The 25,975-nt window shown below is 39.2% G+C and overlaps 2 protein-coding genes across 3 annotated transcripts; one reads left to right on the top strand and one right to left on the bottom strand.

The window, feature by feature from the left end:
* Positions 1 to 1,414: 1,414 nt before the first annotated feature.
* Positions 1,415 to 14,399, bottom strand: ASB15 (ankyrin repeat and SOCS box containing 15). 2 transcript variants are annotated; one of them, XM_051643756.1, is made up of 10 exons: positions 14,291 to 14,398; positions 10,983 to 11,124; positions 9,580 to 9,632; positions 9,351 to 9,482; positions 8,770 to 8,928; positions 6,579 to 6,824; positions 5,561 to 5,732; positions 4,623 to 5,193; positions 3,899 to 4,052; positions 1,415 to 2,435 (listed from the first exon to the last, which is right to left on the bottom strand). In XM_051643756.1, the coding sequence occupies exons 2-10, from the start codon at positions 11,096 to 11,098 to the stop codon at positions 2,263 to 2,265; spliced, it is 1,776 nt and encodes a 591-aa protein (XP_051499716.1). In that variant the 5' UTR covers positions 11,099 to 11,124; positions 14,291 to 14,398; the 3' UTR covers positions 1,415 to 2,262. The 2 variants fall into 2 exon arrangements, with proteins under 2 accessions (XP_051499716.1, XP_051499722.1); XM_051643762.1 differs by lacking the exon at positions 3,899 to 4,052 and having other exon boundaries at positions 2,321 to 2,435; positions 14,291 to 14,399.
* Positions 14,400 to 18,074: 3,675 nt separating this feature from the next.
* Positions 18,075 to 22,154, top strand: NDUFA5 (NADH:ubiquinone oxidoreductase subunit A5). The gene is made up of 5 exons (XM_051641916.1): positions 18,075 to 18,153; positions 18,626 to 18,670; positions 20,266 to 20,382; positions 21,108 to 21,173; positions 21,947 to 22,154. The coding sequence occupies exons 1-5, from the start codon at positions 18,133 to 18,135 to the stop codon at positions 22,046 to 22,048; spliced, it is 351 nt and encodes a 116-aa protein (XP_051497876.1). The 5' UTR covers positions 18,075 to 18,132; the 3' UTR covers positions 22,049 to 22,154.
* Positions 22,155 to 25,975: the final 3,821 nt, after the last annotated feature.

The raw sequence follows: 25,975 nt of genomic DNA, 5'->3' as shown, positions 1-25,975 counted from the left end.
AACCATGCCATGGGGTAAACAGCTCCCTTCCTGTGTCTGTCTTGCTTTATATCCCTTTTAAAACAAAGTCTTATCCCTTCTGCCTCCATTCAGTTGACAGATGCCTTCAAAGCATTAAAGATGCTTTCTCATAATGTTGTACTTCCTTTAGCATCCAGGGAGCAGGAAAAGTCTTCAGTAAATAAACAACTTAAATATTGAAGGACAGAAAAGCTTTCAATTAAGAACAGGCTACCAAACAACAAAGAGGGCCCAGACATACTGCTTCAAAGATAGAAACAGTAATAATCCTGTCTTTTTAGCTTAATTAATGATATTCTACAGACTAGTTCATGATATTTTAAACACATGGGGCAATGCTCTGTCCTGGAGATGAATGCTTTGGTGGCACAGCCTATATAACTTTTGCCTGAGGCGTATATAGGGTCCTAAATATAAACCTTGGCCCATGAACTAAACTTACTAATGGAATTTGGCTCTAGCCACAGAAAGGGTTTAAAATCTCCTGTCTAAAGCCCCATTTGATCATGTTGCCTTTGCTCATTGCAGATACTGTATCAGATATGTGACTAGCCCAGATGCTTGCATTGTGGTCACTGTATTCATTAAAATTACTGCTGTTTAAGATTATTAAGCCCATATTTCTGTTTAGAAATTCCCACGTAGAAATATTAGTGAATAGGTTATGTGGCATACCTGCATTTAGCCTGCTACATCCAGGGTATTTTGGTCAGTGGAGTTTTGACTGCAGACGGCCGTGTTGGTTTACTGGGCACTTTGTGCTCAGGCCATGCTGGCAGTCACCAGTCACCCAGGTCATCCTCCTGTTAGGAGCCTGGCACAGACAGCAGATACCTAGAAATTTTTCTCAAGTGACCAAATTCTTCATTTTTATCCTGGTCAAAATTTTTGGCAAAACAACAGATGATGTTTTGGATAGTCAGATGAATAGTAGTTCTCATGAGAGAAGTAGCAATTAAGCCTTCTGTTCAATCCTCTCTATGGCCCAGGCCAGAAATTTTCACTCCTTCCATTTGCTCCTGTAAATCCATTGCTAGGAAGGACAGACCAACAAGGGATTTGGGAGTGGAATTTTCATCTCTGACGGAGGTGTTAGTAAGTTTTAAATGACAATGACACCTAGCAAATAAGGAGAAGTTCTGAAGAACAGGGAGAGCCAGTGTAGAGAGCAAGGCAGAAGGATGCTTCAGCTGATCTTTCATTTGTGTGAGTCTGTGTATGTATGACATAACCAGCATATCTCTTAAATTGTATTTAGCTAAACTCTGATTATGCACTCTGTAATCCCCACATCCACCAACTGAATTCTGCTTAGTTTAGGAGGTTTGGATTTGTTTTTTGTTTTTGTTTTTTTTTTTCCCCTGAGATGGAATGGATGGTAGAACAAAAGGAGTAAGAACAATCCACTTTTAATATAATAATTTACAGAATATGTCATTAGCTGTGTTTTCCTCTAGACCTGCAGAAGCATATTGCCAAGTGCATGACTGCTTGTCTCAGGGTGTTGTTCAGTCTGGTGGAGAAGGAATCTGTCAAAACTGTAGGAAACAACTAAAGTTATGACACTGCAACATTTCTCAACCAGGGGGATACGCTATTTGATTTCCTGGCTTATTTGTCCATCAAAATCTACTTTCTTTAAAACATCCTGCTTCAAGTCCCTCAAATTTTGCCAAGCCTTGAAATACACAGTACTAGCACACGCCCCAGTTGTACCCAGGAGCAAAAACTTTGCAAAAAACAGCGAGAAAATAATTGTTTAAGTGTTTGGAGAATTTCATAATAGGACCATGATCTTCAAAGTAAAAAATGTGCTGCGTTTCAGGCCAATTACACGACAGCTAAGCCAAGCTAAATTAGACATTTATTTTCTTGTACAGATAAACTAATGCCACAAACTGAGAGCTGCAATTGTATTTATCATCCTCATTGGGAAGTCCATCATGAAAATTTTTCTTTTATCCTTTATTCATCTGAATTCCCATTTAGAATGTTGTGTTTTACATAATTATTGTAGCATCCTTATTCTGATTTTAGTCCATAATTGGAAAGTACAATGTTTTGTTAAAACACAAGCTTTAACATACTAGTTTTGAAGAAAAACTTGTTCCCTTAAAAGAACTATTTATAACAAAAATCAGAATATTGTGAATGTATATGAAACACCAGCAGCTCTTTGGCTAGTAAAAAATAGTGAGGAAACAAGTCAAATGACAGACCGTATGCAGTTATTTTTAAAAACTATTCTAAATGTATCCCTTTTCCATACAGATCATAATCTTTATACAGGATATAGTTCTTGAGAAGTTGGGGAAGTGGAAACTTCTTCATGGATGACAGTTTCTGGAGTCTCCTTAACCCCAAGAGCTTACGTATTTTCAGACGACACAGATGTTTCAATGGACGAGGATTATCTAAAAATAAACAATGAGAGAGAAACAGTGGAAAAATCAATGCCTTGAAAAACGATTGTAAGCCAAGTTTGCCATCTCAAAACATGCTCTAATAAGCTTAATATAAAAATCTTGGGGAGTTATTATTTTGCCACTTCTGAAAAAACACCATTCTTTTAACTTCAGAATCATGATGACATACAATGCTGATATCAATCAAACTTCTTCTGCCAGGTATCTGCTTAACATTATTGACTCACTTTTGCAAATATGCACAGTGTACTCTTTCTCCAAGCACTGATCTAATCACCTAAGCCAGGACTTTATTCAGCATCATCAATGGTAACTGATGAATGATCTCTCCTTTCCTTAGGTGCAGCTTCTAAAAATTGCATGTTGAGGCCACCACACCACCTTCCATTTCTGCTGTATCAATAATGCACCAGGACCAGATCTTACCATGCTTGGGCCTGCTGAGTCTTCTAAACAAACACTTATCAGAATTTACATCAGTCAAATAGCTCAGTTTAATTTAGTCTTCCTGAACATAACAAAACCTTTCAAGGTACTTGAAATATCTGTAGTTAAGACTACCAAATTATTTTTATGATCCTGTGACATTAACCAAAAAAATTTCCTCTGCATTCCGGTGTAAAATACTAAAGCAAAATGAAATACCACTTTTAAACACAAATATTTTGCTTTTTAACAGCTCATGTTAAATCAAATTATATTTAAAATGGAAAAAAAAAAAATCAAATAAATTAATTAATGCAAAGAGAACATTTAATACATTCCCCAACAGATTTTTTTAAATTAATTTGAGTGAAACCCATCACTGGTGGTACCAGTGGTGGAAGGTCCAGGCTAATGTGTAGAACTTCAAAAGTAAAACATACACAAGAAATATTATTTGATTATGGTATTAGTAATTGCAACTCTAGACGTATATCATGTAAATCAGATTTAGAAAATGATGGTGCACAGATTGTGGTGGCACTCTTGTCACCGCCTTGAACATAATGGGATCTAAACCATGCACTTATAAATGTCCTTCGACGATTAAGACTTGAGAGATCAAGCGAGCAAAAAGAACAGTGGAATTGTGAGCAATATTCCTCAATAAAAATGCAATGCCCCATAGCTGTGCAATGACTGGTGTCACACAGGTTAATAAGGAGTTTGAGAAGTACCTCAGTGGTCTTGACTAACTAAAAGGGCTTCCCACACAACAGTGACATTCCTTATGAGATTATTTGACACTAGGCGTATGTTTGCCATATTCCAGTCTGATTAACTAATTTATGACCTGTGGCAATAGGTAAAGACCTGTCTCAGTAACCTGAGTGGATGACAGGCACAACCTGGTTCTTAGCTAGTACACATTTTGAGGGCTAAAACACTGGATTAATGTGACTTGACATGAGCAATTAAAGCTTCCTATAATAAATCATAACATCATTAACTGGAAGTTAGATATTTACCCAATATCTGACGTATCTCTGTCCATTCTTTCTGTGTTTCTAAAACAAACTTAATTTTTGTGCATAGAGGAACATAATCCATGTAATCTATAAAAACACGAACCACTTTTCCTGCTAAATGTTTCAACCACGGAACAGCAATAAAGTCACAGAACTGAAAGGGAAAACATATCAAGCCATAATTTCAAAACAATGTGCAGAGGAATACCAAAATAACACATTTTAAAGCAATTACGTAAGAAAATTTAAACAAAGTATTAGCAATTACTTTTTACAGTCATAAATTCATGCCTAGGTAGGTTACTTTAAAAGCCATTTTCTTCTATGCTTAAATTTGTAATCCCTTAATTCACCTGGACAGGCCTGAAGGTCAATAATTATTATTACACTGCTGTAATTTGTGGCACTCTTGCTCAAGAGCAATACCTCTTTGGAAACTCATCTGTTCCCTGGTTAGGATAGGAACAGGAATTCCATAACTCTGCCTCCTGATTTCTTAAAACTTACTTCCTAAATCTCTGATCTATGAACCCCAAAAGAAAACCATTCATAATTTTCCCTACCTCAGAGTAGAAAATGAAAAATGGCTGGTTTATTTTTAGGGTTCTTTAAAACAGGATTTTGCTATTATGTTAATATTAATTCTGCACATTAATCTAGAATATTTCAAGATGGCTGATAAAAAAAGCAAGGTGAAGAGATGAGAGGAAGGTTAGGTACTTACCGGATTATCCTTTATTACTGAAGAAGTCCACCCGGGGAGAATCTCTTCCTCTGGAGTTGACCACACAAAAGAATTTCCAAAGATATCTTGGTGCATACAGTCAAAACACATCTGCACATTGTATCCGTGATTGAGCAACAGCCTCAGCATCACCTCATCGTTCAAGGCGTACTGAATGGCGCTGGGGAAGTGCGTGTCGTTCACCAGCATAAAGTAGCAATTGACATTTGCTCCATAGGATAGGAGCAGCCTTACAATTTCATGGTTGCCAGCTCTCACTGCCACAAGAAGACAGTTTAAAGGATCCTTGTTTGGATTTGCCCCTGCTCTGAGCAATATTTCAGTGCAAAGAATGTCATTGTTAGAAACAGCAAAATAAAGTGCGGTTTTCCTGTTGTCATCATAACTGTTTGAAATGTGTTCAGCCAAGAGAGTATTGACATCAAAACCATTTTCAATGAGGAGCTCTACACACTGTGAATTCTGGCCATCTGCTGCTGAGTGAACAGGGCTTAACCCACTTTTCTGGATTGCAGTTCTGGATGTGACTGGAATGAGATACTTCAGGGCCCTAAAAAAAAGTGAATAAAACTAGTTCAGCATCCCTTCACTGCAGGAAGAAACAACCCTCATCCAGCTACATCTTAAATTACCAGCTAGATGCTTTACACAATGAGATCCAAATGCAAAAACAACAATTTTGAGTGCTGTCAAACAGGACCTTGTGTTTAAGTTGTTTCACTTAATTCTAAGGAGTAGGTTTTTCATTTTGCTTTCTTTATGCTAAAAAAGACTTAAAAGTTGATCAAACCAATGAACACAGGCACTTTTGAAATATAAATGATCTATACATTTGCAAGTTTACCACAGTTGCCTTCAATGTGACTTTGTGCCACTTTGTATCTTAAAAAAAATGTAAAGCCCAAGACCATACTCACAGGTAATGCCCCTCATAAGCTGCTTTGTGTATGGGAAGCAGTCCTGCCTTACTAGGCACATTGCCACTTCCTCCATATTCCAAAAGAAGGGCTATGCAGTCTGGATTACCTCCTCCAGCTGCTTCAAACAGAATCGATGTACCATCATCTGCTAAGGCCTGGACATCTCCACCTTGAAGGAGGATAGAGAATGTATAATTAGATCCAAAGTGATCTGCAGATCATTATAAAAACAAGTTCAGAGCACTTATTTCTTCATTTTGAGATGTATTTAAGTTAAAACCTTACTAAAACAAGAAGTATTTCTTGTGGTAAATTTAAAATTCAAAGGCAAAACAAGAGTTGTACAGATAGAAGTTCAAATGCTCACCTGAGTGAGGTCTGCTTTGACTGTGATACATGAAAAGCTTCAAAATTCTGGCAGGCAGGCAGGCGGGAAGGCGGGAAGGCAGGCAGGAGGGCAGGCAGGCAGGAAGGCAGGCAGGAAGGCAGGAAGGCAGGCAGGAAGGCAGGAAGGCAGGAAGGCAGGAAGGCAGGCAGGCAGGCAGGAGGGAAGGGAAGGGAAGGGAAGGGAAGGGAAGGGAAGGGAAGGGAAGGGAAGGGAAGGGAAGGGAAGGGAAGGGAAGGGAAGGGAAGGGAAGGGAAGGGAAGGGAAGGGAAGGGAAGGGAGAAGGGAAGGAGGAAGGGGAGAGGAGAGAAGGGGAGAGGAGAGAAGGGGAGAGGAGAGAAGGGGAGAGAAGGGGAGAGGAGAGCAAAAAGAAATAAAGAAGGGCAAGAAGGGCATGTAGGTCCCTCCTTGACTGAAATTGATTGGTATCAACCCTGCCACTCCCACATGCATTATGGAAAAGTGCAAGCATCACTTCAGTTTAGCAGGAACACACATATATAATTCCTTTCCTTCCAAGAAACCAAATCTTCTCATCACTACTCTTTCATTTTCCATTATCACCCTAAAGCACCTCAGCAGCCAGGCAAGACACATGCTGGTGCAGAGGTCTTTTACCTGACTACATACCTTTATGAATAAGATGCTCCAGCACATCACAGTGACCATATTCAGCAGCAACACCTAATGGTGTTACTCCATATCCATCCTTAAGGTTCACGTTTCCACCATTCTTCAGAAGAAGAGCAACAATGTCTCTGCGTCCCTGTTTTGCAGCTTCATGCATTGCTGACCAACGTTTGATGCAGGGCTGGTGGATGCTGCAGTTGTGTTTAATCAGAGTGGACACCATTTCAAAAGATCCCCTTTGTACAGCTTGAACATATTTTAAACCAGGAAGAAAATAATACAGTTACATTTTCAGGTACATTGCCTTGAAAGTTAAATACATCTAATAAGTTTAGAAAAGCTCTTCCTTGTGTATTGAAATGAGAAAATTAAATAGATTTCCAGCCAGAGAAATCCAGGGATTCAATTTACTGGTAAGTAAATGGTAATGTCAACTTCTTAGGAAAGCAAGGTAAATACAAGTTGGAAAATGTGTCAGTTTGGAGCACAGGAGGCAAAACCAGTACTGCTTTGATTCTGAGAAAGCAGAAGCAGGTGTATTACTAGGAAAAGCAACAATTAAAATAACATAATGTTTGAATATAGTCATTACTTCTAAAGTTAATGTAAACATTGTGGTGTCCCCAGAAAGTGCCACTTGTGACTTTGCCATCTAGTAACTCTAGTCCAGGTGTGTAGACTTTGGCTGCTGCCAGCCAAAGTACAATTGACATCTGTCATACTTAAAGGCCAGGTTCTGCTCTTTTGAGGTTCCAGGCATATCTCTCCCCTGATTGGTGGGGCAGCTGAGAGAGATCAGTATCACAGGGTTAGCAAATTTAACTTTTGTCAATGTCCCATTATACAAGTAAGGTTTTTAAGAGGCAAAGGTCTTCATAATTATCCCAAATTGCTTTGAAGTAGAGTATTACAAAATGCACTGGAAAGCAGAAATCATGCCACTAGATAGATAATTCTTCAGCTTAGAATAAAAGAAGTATATAAAAGTATATAAAAAGAGCCCTTCAATCCAGAGCTTTAAAATTAAAAGGAGAAACTAAATCAGCAGCATTATCCATTAAGTGTTAAGAACCTGATCCTCTTTTTCACTAAGATTGAAACATATGATGCACAGCAGTATCTACATCCACATTTTCAATGCCACATGACACAAAAAAGTATAAAAAGCATCACATAAACAATACATAGCTGACAATACATAGCTGAGCTTGTACAGAGAAAGATTTAAGAAAATCAATTGCCATGATAAGGGGAAAGACCCTTTTCATAAGGTCCAGTTATTCTTTGTAGGATTCATGAAAAGTAAAGGCTGAAAACAGCTCAAAGTTTCACAGACTTAGAATTCCTGAAAACAGCTGAAACAATGCAAAGACATTGCAGAGGACCCCTCTAGAAATGCCTCAGGGCCTTAAAATGTTACTACAGCAATTGCACCTGATGAAAGTTAACAAAAAAATCAGGTAACTGAATATTTTAATACTGAAAATTTGTATTATATATTGTATTTTATTATACTGTATTTTTATATCATATTAATTTCCCAGACTGATTCTCTTCAGAAGAATGGAGATGTTCCAACATTCAACAGAAATTAAAAACTGATATTGCTAAATTAATCATGTATATTAAAGCTCATTTAAGTCTACCAATAGCATAAAATTTTCCAAAGAAATTGCCCTCTTTTAGATTGGTGCATTACTTAGAAATGCTGTTGAAGTTTATTTTCAGTGCAAGAGGGAAAGGAAATGAGACAGGAGATTTTGAAATTGAAAATACCTACCTGCTCCTGAAGAAATAATCTGATAAAACTGAAAGTCTACAATAACCCTCTAGAAAAGGTATATCCAAGTTAAAGCAACGCTTTATTCTTTTACCTTGGTCAATATGGTCAATTAGGGCCAGGTTAGTAAAAGTCTTACAGCACCTGAAAATGCCTTAAGCAAAAAAAAAAAAAAAAAAAGGGTCTCATTTCTTAGGAGCAGCTCAGCAATCACCTAAAGCACAAGGAACATCTTTAAGAGCAGCTCAGTGAGCACCTCAAGCATAATGAGTGCTGAACTGAAGGCTGGGTACATTTCACCAAGTGCTGGGCATTTGTTTCACCTAAAAAGATGAGCAGCATCAAAATCACACAATCACACACAGTCACACACACTCAGTTTGCTTAAACACAGGGAGAGGAGGCTGTTACCAATAAGAAGTGGCGTTTCCCCTTTGTCATTTGTGGTGTTGGGCCAAACACCCTTTTCCAGCAGCGTCCGTACATTTTCTACAAAACCAGCTTTTGCGGCCAAAGTTAATGGTGTTTCTCCATCACATGTTTTGTATTCCCACACGGTTTTGTAAGATGCTAGAAGTAAGAAAGTAAGAAAAGATAAAGCAAAAGTAAAGCACGAGGCTGTTAACACATACACATGTATCAGAAATCCTTAAATGCTGTCTTTCTTTCTATTACTTGCAATTATATTTACCCTGACCAGTACTGCCAAATGCACTGAATATTGAGCAGTAATTTTTGCTCTATCTGTAGGTTTCTGAACAAAACAAAACATTTAAAAAAGAACCAAGTTCTTTGCTGGTGTAAATTGACACAACTTGCCCCAAAAGAAAATTTATGTAAATATTTTACAAAACATAAGGAAGATGCTCCACAGAGGATTTGATCACACTTTTTTTTTAGTAAACAGCTCTAGCCTGTTATTGTGGATGGGTGCTATTTGTTCTATGTTTCTTTCCTGCTCCCTTTATCTTGTGGGATATTTTGTTACTCACCATCTAAAATTATTTCAAGTATTTGCTGAATTGGCTGAGCTGCAGCCTCATGCAGTGGAAACCACCCTTTTTCATCAGATTCATCCAACGCGTATTTCTGTTTCACAAGTTCTTGGAGCCCAAACACTTGACCTTAAAAAATCCAAGGGATAAATAAGATGCTGTTGGAAAAAATAATGTAAGGTAAGCCCCGTTTTGCAAAGGGACTATTTTATTTTAGAGTTTTTACCTTGCTTTATGGATGTCACAATTTTCCTATTTTCCTCACTAGGTGGTACAAAACTATCCAAAAAAGAGCAGAAAACAGTAGACATAAACAAAAAATAGATGCATTGTGTTATTTATAAATTATTTCCCATTAGGTTCTCATTTGAGGCAACTTCCCTTTGAATAAATCAACTACAATCTTGATGAGCCTTGCAACATCTTCAGTTACACCTCCACTGTGGACCTTCAGAGTAGTCAAATTTCTTTAGTTAGGTGCAATTTCTGCTGCAGGCTGACCTGAAAAATCTCCCAATTCAGTAAAGAATTCTGATGTGGAATAAAAAGTTGCATATGCTTCATACTACAGACACAACCCCTTTAGTTTCAGAAACCTTCGAAAATTAATGAAAAAGTGATAGCATCAAAATGTCAGTATTCACTGATGAAGGAGAGTTTGATTGTATCAGTGGTACCATTTTCTCTGAAAAAGAATTGCAATGTTTCTAAAAATATTATTTAAAACTCCATGAGATGGAAATTACATGCTGGTGCCTGCTAGTTTCTTAAGGTATTTTGGTGATAAAAGCATATTAAAAAATATATCAGATTTAATTAAAAAGGTGGGGGGGGGGGAAAGGCAGAAACATCAACAAAACAACAAAAAACCCTAGCCAGATAACAAGAGTACCTAGGGGCTCTGCAGAGAGCCTTTGGTGAAAAGGGAGGTTCCAGTCCTGCAACAAGAGCCCCATGAGGACCCAAACCATCATGAGATTCCACAGGAAATGAGGAAAAGTTAATAGTCTCTGAAGACTTGCAGTCTTTCATTTTAGACAGAGCAATCTACAAAACGTATTTATGGGATTATTGCTGAAGAACTTTTATTAAAACAAAGCTTAGTCTTTTTATAAGAAGGTAAATGGCCTGAAGAGCTAAGGGAAGAATTAGTTTAGCTAAGTGAACCTCATGTCCCTAAGTTGTCATCACCCCATGCAGCTCAGCTGAGCCCTATATTTCCTAATCACAGGAACCATAACCTTAACCATAACATTAATGTCACATATGAACTCCTGTTGGAACACTCCTATGGGGTTTTTTTTGTTCTTCCAGTTTGGATTTTTCCTGTATATGTATGTATCTGAGAGCACAGGGAAAGACTGGGATGCTGATACAATTACAAAACAAATTACTAAAAAATCCAAATGTATTTTCTTTAAAGTATGAGGGTTTAGAAGTGTATGAGAAAAACAAACAAACAATTTATTTTGTTTACACTTTTGAATCATTGCTTCAGACAGTGCTTCACTGGGAAAGGGTGTAACAGTGTAAGAACTGTTTTAAGCATGATATAAGATACTAAATATCCATGTCTCAAAACACTGTTCCATATGCCATAATCTCTAACACATATTCAACTGACAGTACCTGTCATTATAGCAGGAAGACACTAGTGATTTGGCCCCATTTGATTCTTGCATGCTAAGCTGTATGGCATACTCAGTGAGCAGATCTTCAACCAGATCTTCTCTTTCATCCATCATTTTTTATGGTTAGCTGTAATGATGAGCTATTTTGAAAGATACACAAAAATATACTGTTAAGGATCATATCATTGTTAAAGCATTACACAGATATAAAAAATTATACTAAGCATCTGTTGTATGCTTCTCACAGAACAATCACTGTGGGATGTCCCAGTCATTTTGCAAATAGAGAAGAAATTATTGCTGAATTGCAGGAATTATTTGGGGGCCACCTTCTGAAAGTGCTAACCAGATATCTTTTTAGACTAATTTGTGCATTGTTCCCATAAATAAGAAGTCAGTCAAAGTACCCTAGCCAGTGTTATAATCCCATCCACAAATACATTACTACTTAGTATATTATGATAAAACTTGCAAACCAAAATTAAATTAGTAAGGGCTTAAAGTCAGATCAACTCAGAAGCTAAAGGTTTCTTGGATTCAGATATCCACATAATGTAGTTTCCCACCTCTCTCAATATTTACTGGAAAAATAGCCCAGGTTTTTAGTTGCACAGACAGACAATCTGAAGTTAAGTGGAAAAAAATCTCCAGGCCCATTTTCTTTGAAGGAAAAAATATACAACTTTGGTCTTGAGTGCCACCTCTGACTGCAGAAAAACTTCCACAAATAGTACTAAAAAATATTCATGGACACATTTTATTTTGGGGCTTAGAGAAACAGACCTTTATGTTGTTCACAAAATACAATGCTTCTCTGAAGGGTTCTCTGTTCATTCAGCATAATATTCCAAAAGATTTCATACCTAGGTTAGACTGATGAACTGGTCAGCACAACGCAGACACATGTAACCAAATCTTTCACATACTACCTAGTGTTAAATCTGCTACACATCCTAGTAATGCTTAGACATTCTCAAAGTTATGTTCTGGGATAGTGAAGTTTAGGCAGAAATTCTCACGGAAAAAGGTTTCTGAAATTAACAAGAACACTGACTGAGTGACGTCCTGCTGGGCAGGATGGACAATATGAACTGCTCTGTAATTCTAAAAACAGTAATGATGTTCTGAAACTCTTGTGATCAAAACAAGCTTATGAAAGCCTATCAAGTTTGTTGCAGCAAAAAGAAATCAATAAGGATTTGTGTTTTTTTTAAACATAGTTTGCTTTATGTGGCAAGTATCCCATGTCAGACTTCCAAGGTGTAATACAAATGACAGAAACTTCAAGAAGCCACACAAAACAAAGCAGCTAACCGTATTTTTTTTTTCTAAATGCTGCCACAAGTTTCTTATTAACCAGAATGTAAAACTCTCATCATCAATAAGGCCACAAAACTGAGCCTCTTTTCTTCATCTCTTGTTGGCAATGCACTTTGTTGACAGGCAGGAGAATTCTGAGTTGAGGTTCTTTTGTATGTTTATCTTGACGTTTTCATAAACACTTTTCCAATACTGACAGTACAATAAGCTTCCATCATTTAACTCACAAATACACACTGTTCTGAAGACTGACAAACCTTCTAGACAACAAAGATAAAATCTCTCTTGGAAGAGCAGTTTCAGAAGGGTATCTCAATAATCATATCTACAAGCTGTGCCATAAGCTAAAAGGAAAGTATATTTTAGAATAAATTAACAATTCACTGGCAGCTGAGAGGAGCTCGTAATGACACTAAACAGTTAATTTACATAAGATGACTCCTTAAGGAAAAATATGTAGTGTTCACGATCACCCTATCAGATCCACATCACGCCCTGCAAGCCCTACTGAAATTGCTGTCCCTAGGAGAATTGAGACTGAAAATTATTCTAGTACAGCCCATCATATTATATTTACTCTAGAGCCTGAAACAAAAAGACTCCTGAAGATTTTGGCCTTAGGGGTAGGCCCTCACACTGCAAAATCTTTATGAAGATGTTCACATATAGTTTATTCCTGTGAGGTGGTAAATACCCTCCAGTCGTTAAGAACACAGGTCATCTTGCAGGATAGTAATTTAGTAAAATAACATTTGGGGGTTTTTTTGGGAAAAAAAAAAATATTGCTTTTCTACCTCCCCTTTATCTTCAAAAGATCAGAGGAAGAAATCAATTTATGGGTCATCATAGAAACTTGTGTTCTTTTTTCTGGTCATACAAATCTATTTGGTTAGTTATCTCCTGCTTTGCTATATTGCCCATAACTGATCATGTCACAGGCAGCATAGAGCTCTGCTTGAACACAACCAGCAACGTCCCAGATAAGCAGTGTTTCAGAATTGTTTTGTGTACCGCTTTCAAATTCTCTTATCCCACAAAAACTAATAATATATGATAAAATGAGAACATTAGTAAGGTAGCAAATGATGGTGATATGGTACAGCAAGAATAAAGCAAGCAGCTGAACACAGCACAAGCGCTGGACACATTGCCAGGTGTCTAAGCGTGCTTTGAGAGCCTGATTTGCTCTATCACTGCTGGTAATACACTGTGCTGAGGTGACAAGGTCTGACTGAAGCATGGATGTTCCGCTAGGATCACACTGGAATATAGCAGCATGGCCCTGGTACACATGGAATATAACAGCATGGCTGGTACACTCAGCAGCAACAGCAGAGACATCGCTGCTACATTACATGATGTGGCCATGAAAAGGCAAAAAAGTTCAGCAGCAAAATTCTTCTTCTATCCAAGAATGGAAGCTTTGTGATTACCAGACCTAGGCACTAGATGACTAGAAACAATTGCTAATGTTTCCTCTAAACAAGTTTTAGTGTTTGCATAAGAAAGTGTCTTTTCCTTACACATTTTGAGTAGTCTGTTATTTTTCTGATATTTCTTTCAATATATCCCTGAAAAAACCCCACATTACTTCTTGCTGTTTTTTGTTAAAAAAAAAAAAAAAGTTTTGATCTCTTTGAGTTACTGTTTTTTTATTAAAAAAAAAAAGTTAACTACTTGCTAATCATGGAAGTTGCTTCTTTCCTTGGAAAGAAGGGTATCAGGTGTTCATCACTGTTAAATGCATAGGCATAAAGTTAACTTTATATGAGTGTTAATGTTATTCTGCTTTCTTCATCCTTAAAATAAACTAGACAATCCCAGCTTTACTCTCTATAAATAGAAGGCCCTTAGGCATGCAAAGAGGTTAGTCATAGCAATAAAATAGTTAATAGCAGCCTAAAATGTAGGCTCTGTTTATTAAATACTACAGTTTTAAACTATTTCACTGTTAGGCTAATTGGCGAGCATACCATATATTCTCACCTTTTCAACCCATTATCTTGCCACTGCTACTCTGGGGCCTGCATTTTGGGCAGCCAGGAATAGTGACCTGCAAGTCGATGTGTCCTGTGATACTTCTAAAATTAAATAAGCAGTTGCTAGATAAATAAAGGTCTGACCTTGTACAACTGTAACATAATCAGACTCAAGCCACAGGAAAGTATTACACGACTTCTCTAAAATCTCATCAAATGTAACACGAGGTCCAGATGGTATAATAAGATTATCTATGCCCTCATTGGTTCAACAACTCTCATTAGGAAAATAAATGATTTGCCAACTTAGTCTCAAGGGCTTCATTAATAAAATCTGGTAGCGTATTTGCATAAACTAAAACAAATCTGAGAAGGTTTAGCCTTTAACTAGTTTTAGCTCCTGCCATATTACATCACCAACCACGAATCTCTCTCACTAAGGCCAGTATGATGCAAAGCTTTACAGATTCAGTGACAGCAAACTATAGTACTTATTTGACTAGACATAATTACTTGAAATTGGACAAAGCAGCAGGAGGAATGGCACCACAGCCAGCAGTGATGCACAAGCAGAATAACCCAGGAGTAACATTAAGAATAGCAGTACCCAAAAAGTTAAATTGCAAACATGAGTTGAGGGAGAAGCTGGATTTTTTTTTTCTTCAGCGAGACATACATATCACTGATGCAATACTTCTGCCTTCTTTTGTTTTAACCAATTAAATATTATCTGTTCTAAAATGAACAGACAAAAAGTGAACGTAACAAACTGAAACAACAAACTTCCAATGTACGTTTAATGGCTCTGATGAAATGAAATTGTACACTGTGAACTCTTCCATGCCTGTTCACTTGCATTTATAGAACCATAAAACTGTAAGCCTAACTAAGACACTATATGAATCTCAACTTTGGACACAAGATCAATAAAACCATTGAATGATGATAAATAATAGTAATTGCAACTTTTTTGCCAGTGCAACCTAAGTAAGTGTCGTGAGCCTCCAAAAAAAGTACAACAGAAACAGACAGAAGCAGTGATGAGACCCTGCTCTACTGCTGGCTAAGGGATTGTAAAAACAGAAATATATTTGTATATAGTACAAAAAAATCTAAATCATATATTTATTATGTGTATTTAAAGAATACAAATGTTTTAATTACTTACCTTCAGTTCATTTCCTTTACATGACCAGGACACTATCAGAACTAGCACATATCCACATTACAAGCATGGTATTCTTTTGCTTTTCAGATCTTTTTACTACAATTTGCATTGCTATGTAAACAGTGTCCGATTCTGCTCTTAAGATTACTAGCTATATATCCATCAGTCAATGATGTTCCATGCATGTAAAGCCAGAATAAATAAGACTCTTGTCCAGACATCAAATCATATGGTAATTTGCAAGACTTCACAGAGGTAAATTCATTGGTGAGACAAAAAAGGGAAGAGAAGTCACAGCTACAGCAAGGCTTTCTTAGGGTGCCTGTGCTCTGTATACTAACTCATAGGATAACACTCAGAGTCCTCAGTGCTAAACAAATAATGAGCTGTGAAATGCTGTGTGGGTGAGTTTGGGTTGCTTGGGGTTTTTTTGTTTTCAAAAACAGGTAATTATTGTATATTCTCTGATACTATTTCTTAGATCTTGAAGCTCTTATACTTTTAAGTAAACATGTATTGAAGCAGAGTTTGGCAATTTGGGAAACCTCCTACTGCATCACTTCTGGATTGATTTAATTAACTGTCTCACAACATGGCTTAGTTTTTTACTTCTTGTACAATGATGTAGCAAAGATACCTACATTCTTGGACTGTCTAAACAGATGGTTAGAACCACTGTTTGAGTGACCCTTAAGGGAGCTAATTTGGCTAAAGAAGATCACCCAGCACAGAACAATTTGTTCTGTGGTCAGCTAATGTCATCAGGAGATTGATCCTCTGGTTGAATCATCACAAAGAAGGTAGAAATGCAGGGACGATCCAATAAAAAAGGCTGAATTTTTAAAAGAATGTCATTTTTATTGGAGAGAGAGACAAAGCCTTAGGAAGAAAATCCCAGGTCTGTCTGATGCAATCTGAACCAACACTTGGAAGTGAAGAAGCACAAACCTTAAATTCTGATATAATCCCTTTGCTTTAGTTATGGAATGGATGTAGCATGTGTGTTATTAAAATACTGGCTTTCAGTGAGAACTCCACAATGTTCTGAAAATTGGGTTGTTCGGTTTTCTTACCAGATAGAGAAAAGAGCATCTCAAGAGCAGGCCAAAGGAATAATAAAGAAAAATTTGCCCAGAATAAATACAATCTAAAGTTACAACACAATTAGTATAAGATCTTACTATGTAAAACTTACCCTTCAAATTAGCAGTTAGGTCATAAAGCTAAGACTTAATAGAAGGCCAACTGGAACTTCAAGTGAACATTATGTTTACCTCCAACACCAATTTAAAATGTCTTTTCATTGCTCTTTTCTCCCAGTCTCTCAAGTTCCTTAACTGAGTTTGCTACTCTGTCAGTAATTTACAGTTGTGTTTTTTTCTTTATTCCATTCTACTTATGACTCCCCTGAGGTGGAAAGTTATCAGCCTCAGGAAGACTCGACTAATAAATACATGTACATACAACCCTTTAACATAATGATTTTGCTAAAAATATATATATACACACACACAATCTTCTAATGATTTATAAGATTCTGCACTATTTCTAAATTAGACTCTATTCCCAAGCATAAAAATGCTGGAAATGCATAAACACCACAATTCCTGTACTTGAAACTTCTGCAAGCCCTAAATGTTTCATGAAAGAATGACAGACAGCAACACGCACTAAAATCACATCTACTACACCAAAATCTCGAGTACACAGAAACAGCTTTATTTCCAAGTAGGCATCACACAAACCTGTTCTCAGCAACCACCACACATACTTCTGAAGCTTTGAAGTTTGAAACAGTTGTTGGACTCTTGAAAGGGACCTTTGAAATGAACTCTTAATTTGGACTATGCTTTTGACATTTTTGGAAAATAAATGAAAGCCGATGCTCGTGCAGTAGCTCGGGGAGCTGCCCGGCAGGCGGCCCCCCCGGCAGCGCCGCCCCCCGCCCGCCGGAACACGGCGACCACGTCTGCGTCTCCGCCAGAAACGCCGTGACAAGCACACAGCACTTGTGACTTCCGTGTGATTCATTTCTAGTAGCAAACCCTTCAGCGGGGTACTCCTCCTGCAAGCCGATAATAATAAGCTGTCTTTAGCAATTTCATGGACGCAGCTTCACTAACGGCATCACGTAAAACCGGGTGCTGAACCCGCGCGTCCCGCGAGCACCGCGAGGCGCGAACTGCGGTGCCCTGCGAGGGCAGCCCCAGCCCACCCAACCCCACCGCGCTCCGGAACGCGGCTGCCTGCCCACGGCAACACCGCGCAGCGCCGGCCCGGCCGAGCAGCCTCTCCCCGCGGCGGGACCGGCCGCGCTGCCGAGCCCCGCCCGCACCGCGCCCGCCGCGGCGGGGCGGCCCGCGGCCGCACGGGCGGCTCCACGCCAGGGCCCCGCCGCCGGCCCCCGCAGCGGCCGCCGCGCCACACGGGCAGGAGACTTTCTGCAGGGGTGAGGGCGCCGAGCCGAGCCGAGCCGAGCCGGAACAGGCACCCCGAGCCGGGCTGACCCCCCCCTCGCCGGGCCCGTCACGGGCCGCCCCGCCGTGACCGGGGGCGGGGCGCGGGGCGCTGCGCACGCGCAGCCCGGCGCCCGTGGCCGCGTCCTCCAAGCGGCCTTGGCACGCGCAGGCGCCGCCGGCTGCGCCCAGGCCGGGGGAGCCGCGGAGCGGGGCGGGGCGGCCATGGCGGGGGCGCTGCGGAAGGTGAGGCCGTGGCGGGCGTCCCGGGGCCGGGCGGGCTGCCCTGCCCTCGTCCTGCGCGGAGGAGGGCTCTCCTGCCGTGCCCTGCCCTGCCCTGGCGGGTTTCTGGGGAGAGGGTCCGAGCGGCGAGGCGAGTGGGCGCGCCGCCAGGAAGGGTGTGAGGGGAGCGTGGGGCCCGTTCCCCGTCCCGCCCGGTGCCGGCAGCGGCGGCCGTTAGCGGTGGGGCGGGCCCGGCCCGGCGCGGGGAGGCCGGAGCTCCCCCCGGGGGCTGCCCAGCAGCTGCCGCGCCGTGCGAGCGGCGCCCGCCGCGCTCCCGACCCTCCCTCCGAGGGCGCTGGTGCAGCCGGGTGGGGGGGAGGCAGGGGCTCGCGTCACAGAATGGTCCGCCAGGTGTGCGTTGTATCAAAACAAAATAATCAGGTAGTGTGGGAACAGATGTGTAGGTGTGTTAAATACGTTTGTGTCCTCTGCGCAGACCACTGGGCTCGTGGGATTGGCTGTAGCTGAAAACCCTCACGAGGTAGGTCGCGTCTTGTTCTGTACCTAAGGGAAATGTCAGGCCTTTTTGCTCGGTGTTTGCATGTCAGGGAATGTGTGCTGTGTGCCTTGCAGCGCTGCGGAGTAATGAAAGGGTAAAGATGTTCCAAAGTAATGATGTAAGAAAATTAAAGGTAGAATTCATAGAAAGTTCTTCAAGGAGTTATTTTGCATGTATCCCTTTTGTTGCATGTGCTGATTTAAAATACTCCTTTGTGTAAGTACTGTTATTAACCAGTTTTTGCTTTCTTTCATTTCCAATGCAAAAGTAAAGAACTCTTTAAATTCACTGATTCATAAATGTACTTTCTACTTCACAAGCATACAGAATTTTGCTGCCTTGCTATGTTGTGTTTCCAACAAGTAGTGAAATCACTCATACCTATGCTAAGGGGATACCTTAGTCTTACATGGTAGAGGCTAAACATGTGGTGCAAAGCTTCATCAAGGCCCTGTGGTGGCAAGCACTGTTGAGACTGGAATGCTTCAGTGGTTCTTGGGGAGCACATTAGGTGATTCTCATAGCAGTTGGGTACTTTCTTTTTACTTCCTCAGACTCGGTAATGAAAGTACGTTTGCCACATCTTGCTTTCTTACTCAGGAGGCACGAACTTTGGAAGGGCTTAAGTAATTCTTTAATTTCTTTGTGCTTTGAAATCTCTCCCTATGCAGTGATTCTATTTTGAAAGTGCTTTTCCCACCGAAAGTTAGAAATAGCATCAGAAAGAACCCCTGAAAAGAAATTACTATTGTTCTGTACAAATGATGTAGCTCAGCCTACAGCCTTGTCAGGCACTTTGTGGGTGAGCTTAATGAATTTTGTTTTTTCCAGTGACTTAAGGCCAAGAGTAAGGAAATCAACAATGTTTTAGTTGAGGTATAGATACTGTCTAAGTCCCCTTTTTGTTTCCTGTTTTTTTCTTCTTTGTATTTCTTTTGACTACAGTATTTTGCTTCTATTTATTGTAATAGAGGACATCCATTCCTTCAGTTAGATACAGATACCCAGCCAACATGTGGCCCAAAAGCTGCAGTTTCTTCACCCAATGTGTCCTTTATCGCTGCATTTAAATCCAACAATAAAAGTTTCAGGGTTTAGTTTAATTCTTTCTGTCACTCAGAACTTTGCATCAGCATGAGAAGTGCAAAAAAAAAAAATTTGAATCCCATTATGGTTTGGTAGCTTATGTGCTTTCTATCTTTCCTGTGTAATTTTTTAGAAACTGATGGTTTGGACATAAATTTGCCTCATTTTTAAAAAAATATGGTTATTATTATTAGAAACACAACTTTAATTGCGTATATTTTGCATCAGATGTCCTTCAGATTGCAACTTTTTTATTTTCCCCTTTTTGTTTTCTGAGGAATCTGACAGCAGCAACTTAGCAGTTGGGATAAATCCCAGTCTTAGCCACAAGAGTTCTGTGGTTCAGACTTATTTTGTTCATCCTGCATTTCTGGATTCAGTACTATAACCCATTACATTTTTTGTGTAGATAGTTAGCTAGTAGGTTGAGTAGGACAAGAAGTTAAATAATTCCAGTTGTATATTTTAACCATGTCTTGTCATCTCTTCAGCGCCTGCGAATACTGTACACAAAAATCCTTGGTGTCCTGCAGAACATTCCCAAAGATGCAGCCTATAGGAAATACACTGAGCAGATTGTAAATCAGAGGTTTAATTTGGTGCAAACGGTAAGTACAGTTGTCTTCCATAACAGCTGCACATGAAAAGATTTTAAGGATGAGAGGAATGATTTTCAAAATGACTGGCTGTTTTTCAGGAGTATTTGTAACTTTCAGAACGTTCAGAATTGAGGTTTATTTTTGATACAGACTGGAATACTTTGATGGTGTATTATAAAGAAGTGTTAAATTCTTACTGATGTTTTCTGTGACAATAAGAAGATAGTCTTCTTGAAGATTAGCAGAACAGTGGTGATTTCCACATACTTGCACAAATGCTGCTTATGCTCTTACCAATATGGTATCTTTTCACAGTCCTTACTGTGGGAAACCTTCAACGTTTTAAAATGCTTTTGGTACATTAAAATATACAAAACTGATATTGTGTATTCAGACGATAATTGGAAAGTTGTGTGTCGTTTTATAAAAAGCTAAGATTAAAATTTTCCTTCAAGATACACACTGAAGCCCTTAGCCACTGATGTGTCTTTAGATGTCATTAAATAGTACTTGTTTTTTGTATTTATCATTGGAGAGTTTGATGTTTGTTTTCCAAAAAGTGCAAGAGATTACTTTGGTAATATAAAATTACAGAAGCCAGCTAATTTGATGGTACTTTTGTGAACGACTAGAGTGTGATCTCGTTAAATAATTGTTTTCATGCTTTATGTGACCTTTCTACTTCTCAGTAATGCTAAAATGAAACATTTCTTTGTATGTATTTCAATACACAGGAGACTGATGTGCAAAAGCTACAGGAGAAACTGAACAGTGGTCACATAGAAGAAGTCATTGTACAGGTAAATTGGGGCAGTTTAAGGTTAGGTACTAAAGGAAAAAGTGGTTTTCAGTGTTCCTGAGTTTGTGTTCAGAAAATTGGCAGTTTTGCATATCTTCATTTGCTGCGAAACAATCAAACAGAAAAAAAAAATAAATTAAAAATGAACCTGTCATGTAGTGATTTGGATTACCATGCTAAAACTTAACACAGTTAACATGTGTTTACTGTATTATGCTTACATGCATACCTGTATTGCTTAGAGTCTAATCAGTAAAAGGGGCAGAGGATGATTGAATAATGTTGGGAGATAATCCAAATAGACTGGAAAATTGTATACAAAGTTATTGGACACGAGGTAAATTTTTCACCCTGAGGACAGTCAAACATTGGAATAGTCTCCCAAGGGAAGTGGTACGTTCCCCCCATTGGACAGTTTTAAGTCTCAGCTTGACAGGGTGCTGAGTCATCTCATATAAACTGTAGTATCACTAAAAAAGGTTGGACTAGAAGATCCTTGAAGTCCCTTCCAACCTAGAATTCAATGATCCTATGAAAATGTCATGAATGACTCGGTGAACAGACTGTCTGGGTATTTGGAGGTGATGCAATTTGTTTTTTAAAAACAAACCCCCTCAAAACTGAGTTCCCTTTGCTATTTAGAGATTAAATCTCTGGAAGTTCCTGACTGTGATAGGTAGTGACATTACTGAGCTAATTAACTGAAATAGAGGTAATTTAATACCTTGGCAATTGTATAGAATTTAAGAATTTGTGTATGGTGTTTATCAACAGGCTGAAAATGAGCTTTCCCTGGCGAGAAAAATGATACAGTGGAAACCATGGGAGCCTTTAGTTGAAGAACCTCCTTCTGACCAGTGGAGATGGCCAATATAGTTTTCAAAATGGTGTCACCTCTTGAAAGTAAAAAAAATGTTTAATTATTAATCTATTGTTACTGACAAATGTCTTTAAATTAAAGATAATAAATTCATAAAAACGGTTTTTGCTCTGATGTCCACTTACATTTGGCAGTCTTAACAACTACTTCCAATTTTTTGCAAAAATGGTTTTAAGATTATTATTCTTGGTTGTTGTACAGTATTTGGTTATTTTATTTTTGTCATTTATTATTAACGGTATTTTTGCCTCATTCTGAATTATTTTTATAATCTCTATTTTTAACAAATCTGTAAAAAATACAGATATTATAGGCCATTTGAAAACAAAGTTGCAGAAAAGTATGACCCCTCCCTTCTATCCCACCTTTGGCTGTGTGCTTTTGCCAGCCACTGCCAGTGGCTTTATGGCCATGCAGATACTGAGATCAGGGTCTGATGCAGTGAAATCTAGGCTTACCAAAAATAACAGGATTTTTTGTATAGAAACACTTATACTTTACAGATTTATTTATATATTATTCAGACCTTGAATTTTACTTAGCAATATGAAAAAAACAGTGAATCTTTCTTGACACATCTGGCTAGGTTTTTGGAAACATTTAAATGGAAGCAGTGCCTGCCTCTTCTGAAAACTTTTGGTAACAGATCTAAGCTTATAAGCCCCCATTAAAATATTCAAACTAGATCTGAGGATACTGTGCAAGTTTGCCTTTACTCATGTGTTTTCATTACCATTAAGTTTTTGCAAGTTTAAAGATAAGAACATACAGCCATGTGACAAAAATTTATGATAGTGTACCACTGCACTTCATTACATACTTTGTCATAGCTATTTTTTTCATAGTCATTAGGGCTGTAAGTTTACCTGTGACATTAATATCTTACTAATACTGTAATCTATATAATAATCATATATTCAAGGTATTATGGAAATAGAGCAGTAGAAGAGAAAACCAGTAAGTATTCCTAAGGTATAGGCTAGCAACTATTTTCACTGTGTCCTTTAGCATTTATTTTTTTTTTTCAACTATTACTATAATTATGGAAATTGTAGATTTTGAAAATCCAAAAAACCAGAAATACTTGGCTTTGTTAGTTCATTTTGAGGACTTTTTCAGTCTTGAAAAAGGTGGAAGCTGGTTTCTTCTGTGGTAAAACCACTAGATGGCATTCCAGATGAGGACTTTGCTAAAGTCAACACACAATTTTCACGTGAGAAGTATTAAAAGATTACGAACTTGAATAAGGGTGAACGATGTCATATGAGAAAGGAAGACTTAACGGGTTTAGATAATCAGTATTGAGCTGATGTGAGAGGAAGCAAAATAAAAAATCAACTGGTATCCAGTGCTTGAGGCGGGGAAAAAATGTTGCCAGAATACAGTGACAGCTCTTGTAATTCTTTCTGTTCCTTCATAACTGAGACATTAGCTGAACTGTCATTTTGCTCCGTTATTTTATCCACTTTTAAAGCTGTATTTGTCATGTGACTTAAAATAGCTCTCCTATGAGCTCACAAGTTGCGTTGCTGGGGAGAGGAACTCTCTTGGTCCATTGCTGCTGAAATTTGACACCTTGTCTTCTAAAACTGAGTTTCACTGAACGAAAGTGTTCTCATCTTCCTTTCACAATTATGTCCTCAATACAGACCCTAATAGTTGCTTACTACCCTGAGGATTGGTTGGTATTTTTTAGAGCTGTATTTCCTAATTTATATGCTCAGTGATTTTTCTGGTCTGTAAATGTGTCTTTGATGTGACTCAAAATAGGATCATTTTCTAAATCTATCCAAAAACACTTGATTAGCCTTCACAAATGCTTTAATTTAGAAGTCAAGTAATTTGAATCTTAGATTCTACTGAAGCAAAGTCAAAGAATCATTAAGAAGGATTTTTCATTTTTCAGAGCTTTTTATCAAATCTCAGAATGGATTTTTTTTTTCATTTTTCCTTATTTTATTATTGGATACATTTGGTTTCATTCTCTTAGCATAGCATCTGTGCTACCTGAGATTACTAAATTAATTAGTACTATGTTGTAGCAGCAACTTTAACTCGCAGTTACTGAGAACAATGGGAGAAAAGAAAATGGATTGCAGTTTTGAGATGTAAACGTTTGCCTTTTGTACAGTGTTGTGTAGTTCACGTCATCTCTGTTCCTGGCTAATTCAAAAATACATCTTTGCTAAGAAAAGAAGCAGCAATTTTTACCTTGCTATTAACTCTGTCACTATATATTTGATATTTAAAACCACACTGTAGAAACAAAACAGTACACACATTTTACAGGCAAGTGAGAATCTGTATTAGGAGTACTATGTTGCAAATAATTTATTTTAGGATTAATATACTAGTGAGGCATAATTTGGAGACTATTTTGCTTGATTTTTCTCCATTATATTGAAAATACATGATGATGCAAAAAAATTTATCATGATCTGCTGTGATATGGTAAAGTAAATCACTGCAAGCCTTAGAGTTAACAAGCTTCAGATCTTTAAAACACTCTGAAATCATCTTAACAAAGTAATTGAGTGAAAAATCATCCTAACTGCAAGGATGGGACCTAAGAGACAGAGTCTGTTAAACCAGAGAAACAGCTCTTGCATTGTCATGTAGCAGCAATACTGAGGGTTTTTTTTATTCCTGCTGTCTGTGCTGCTTAACCTATTTTGAGTGGCTGCATTCTGAACAGGACACCGTTTTAACCTTTGACATTATTTCTGATAGTGTTCAAAGGGAGAGGAGTGAAAGCAGCTGGTTTTGTTTACAGCATATATGGTATTTCATTAGAAAAAATAGGAATATCATCTTCTAAACTGAAATTAGTTTGAATGTTTAATCAAATTGACTATATAATAGTGACAAGGTGACACAAAATGATACTCCAGTATCTCCATAGAGTTACTGCTGGTCCTATTCTGCCCTGCATTCAAGTTCAATCCAGGTTTTAGGAAAAAAGAGCATTTATAGTAGGGGAAATTTCTGATAGGAAACAGGCCTGTGTTCAGATACCTAACAATGTCTGTGGAACACAGTAGTAGTGATAATGGCATACTGCTATTGAGTATGGATGTAAGTTCAATGCCTGCTGAAAAACACCTGTTTTTTCAGCATTCTCCCAGAGTTGTGACACACAACAGTGTAGTTTGCCTCTGAAAGGGCTGTGTGGAGCGAGTGTCATCTCAGTTTTCCTGCAGCAGGCTGAAACACTTGTGATAGTTGTCTCAGAAATGCCGCATCAAACGCTAGGAAATTGTTTCTCATGGATTTAAGCTGGTGTAAATGCCTGAATTTCCCCTCAGCAGTCTCAGTCCTCACACCAGAGCTGCAGACCTTCCCGGGCAGGACACCGCGGTCAGGGCGAGTATGTCCCACAGGGAAGTGCTGCCACGCAGCCAGCACTGATGGGCTGTGCAGGGAGGGCCACACCGACTTGTCATCCCATCCAGGAAAAAGTCTGAGGTATTGGCACAGCGGCTGCTACCATCTGCAGTACAAACTGAAAGGAAAAACGCTGTTTTCTTACATTAAAGCCACTAGGACGTGGCAGCTGCCAGGATCATTGGTGTGCTAGCGCACTGACCGACCTGTGCCGTGGTGTTTCCGTTAGCCGCCGTGGGGTAAGATGCAGCCAGGCAGGCCCCTCCCCCCTCGTCCTTTCACACCGCTTCCCCCTTCCCCTCTTTTTGGCCATCCTGTCCCCGGGCCGTCCACAGCAGACCGGCCCGGCCCGCACGCCAGCCGCGCAGCTGGCAGGCCCCGCGCCCCGGCCCGGCCGCGCTGCTCCCAACGCCCATTGCGCATGCGCGGCCCTGTGGGCGCCGCCCGTCCCGGTTGCTATGGCTACCGCCGCCGGGCCCGCGGACGCGTGCGGGGCCGGGGGGTGCGGGGCCGGGCGGTGCGGGGGCGCTGCCCGCGGA

Source organism: Apus apus, chromosome 1 (genome assembly GCF_020740795.1).
Source record: "Apus apus isolate bApuApu2 chromosome 1, bApuApu2.pri.cur, whole genome shotgun sequence".
In the NCBI taxonomy this organism is placed as follows: domain Eukaryota; kingdom Metazoa; phylum Chordata; class Aves; order Apodiformes; family Apodidae; genus Apus; species Apus apus.
Note: the sequence above shows the minus strand (reverse complement) of the source record. Positions and strands in the feature narration are given on the sequence as shown.

Bases quoted from the DNA above. Each gene is read 5' to 3' on its own strand.
- ASB15 (XM_051643756.1), bottom strand. From the start codon at position 11,098: ATGATGGATGAAAGAGAAGATCTGGTTGAAGATCTGCTCACTGAGTAT. The intron at 8,929-9,350 runs GTGAGTAACAAA...TCTTACTTCTAG, and splicing joins ACTTGAAATAATTTTAGATG to CATCTTACAAAACCGTGTGG. The intron at 5,733-6,578 runs GTATGTAGTCAG...TCCTCCTTCAAG, and splicing joins GGAGCATCTTATTCATAAAG to GTGGAGATGTCCAGGCCTTA.
- NDUFA5 (XM_051641916.1), top strand. From the start codon at position 18,133: ATGGCGGGGGCGCTGCGGAAG. The intron at 18,154-18,625 runs GTGAGGCCGTGG...TCCTCTGCGCAG, and splicing joins TGGCGGGGGCGCTGCGGAAG to ACCACTGGGCTCGTGGGATT. The intron at 20,383-21,107 runs GTAAGTACAGTT...TTCAATACACAG, and splicing joins GGTTTAATTTGGTGCAAACG to GAGACTGATGTGCAAAAGCT.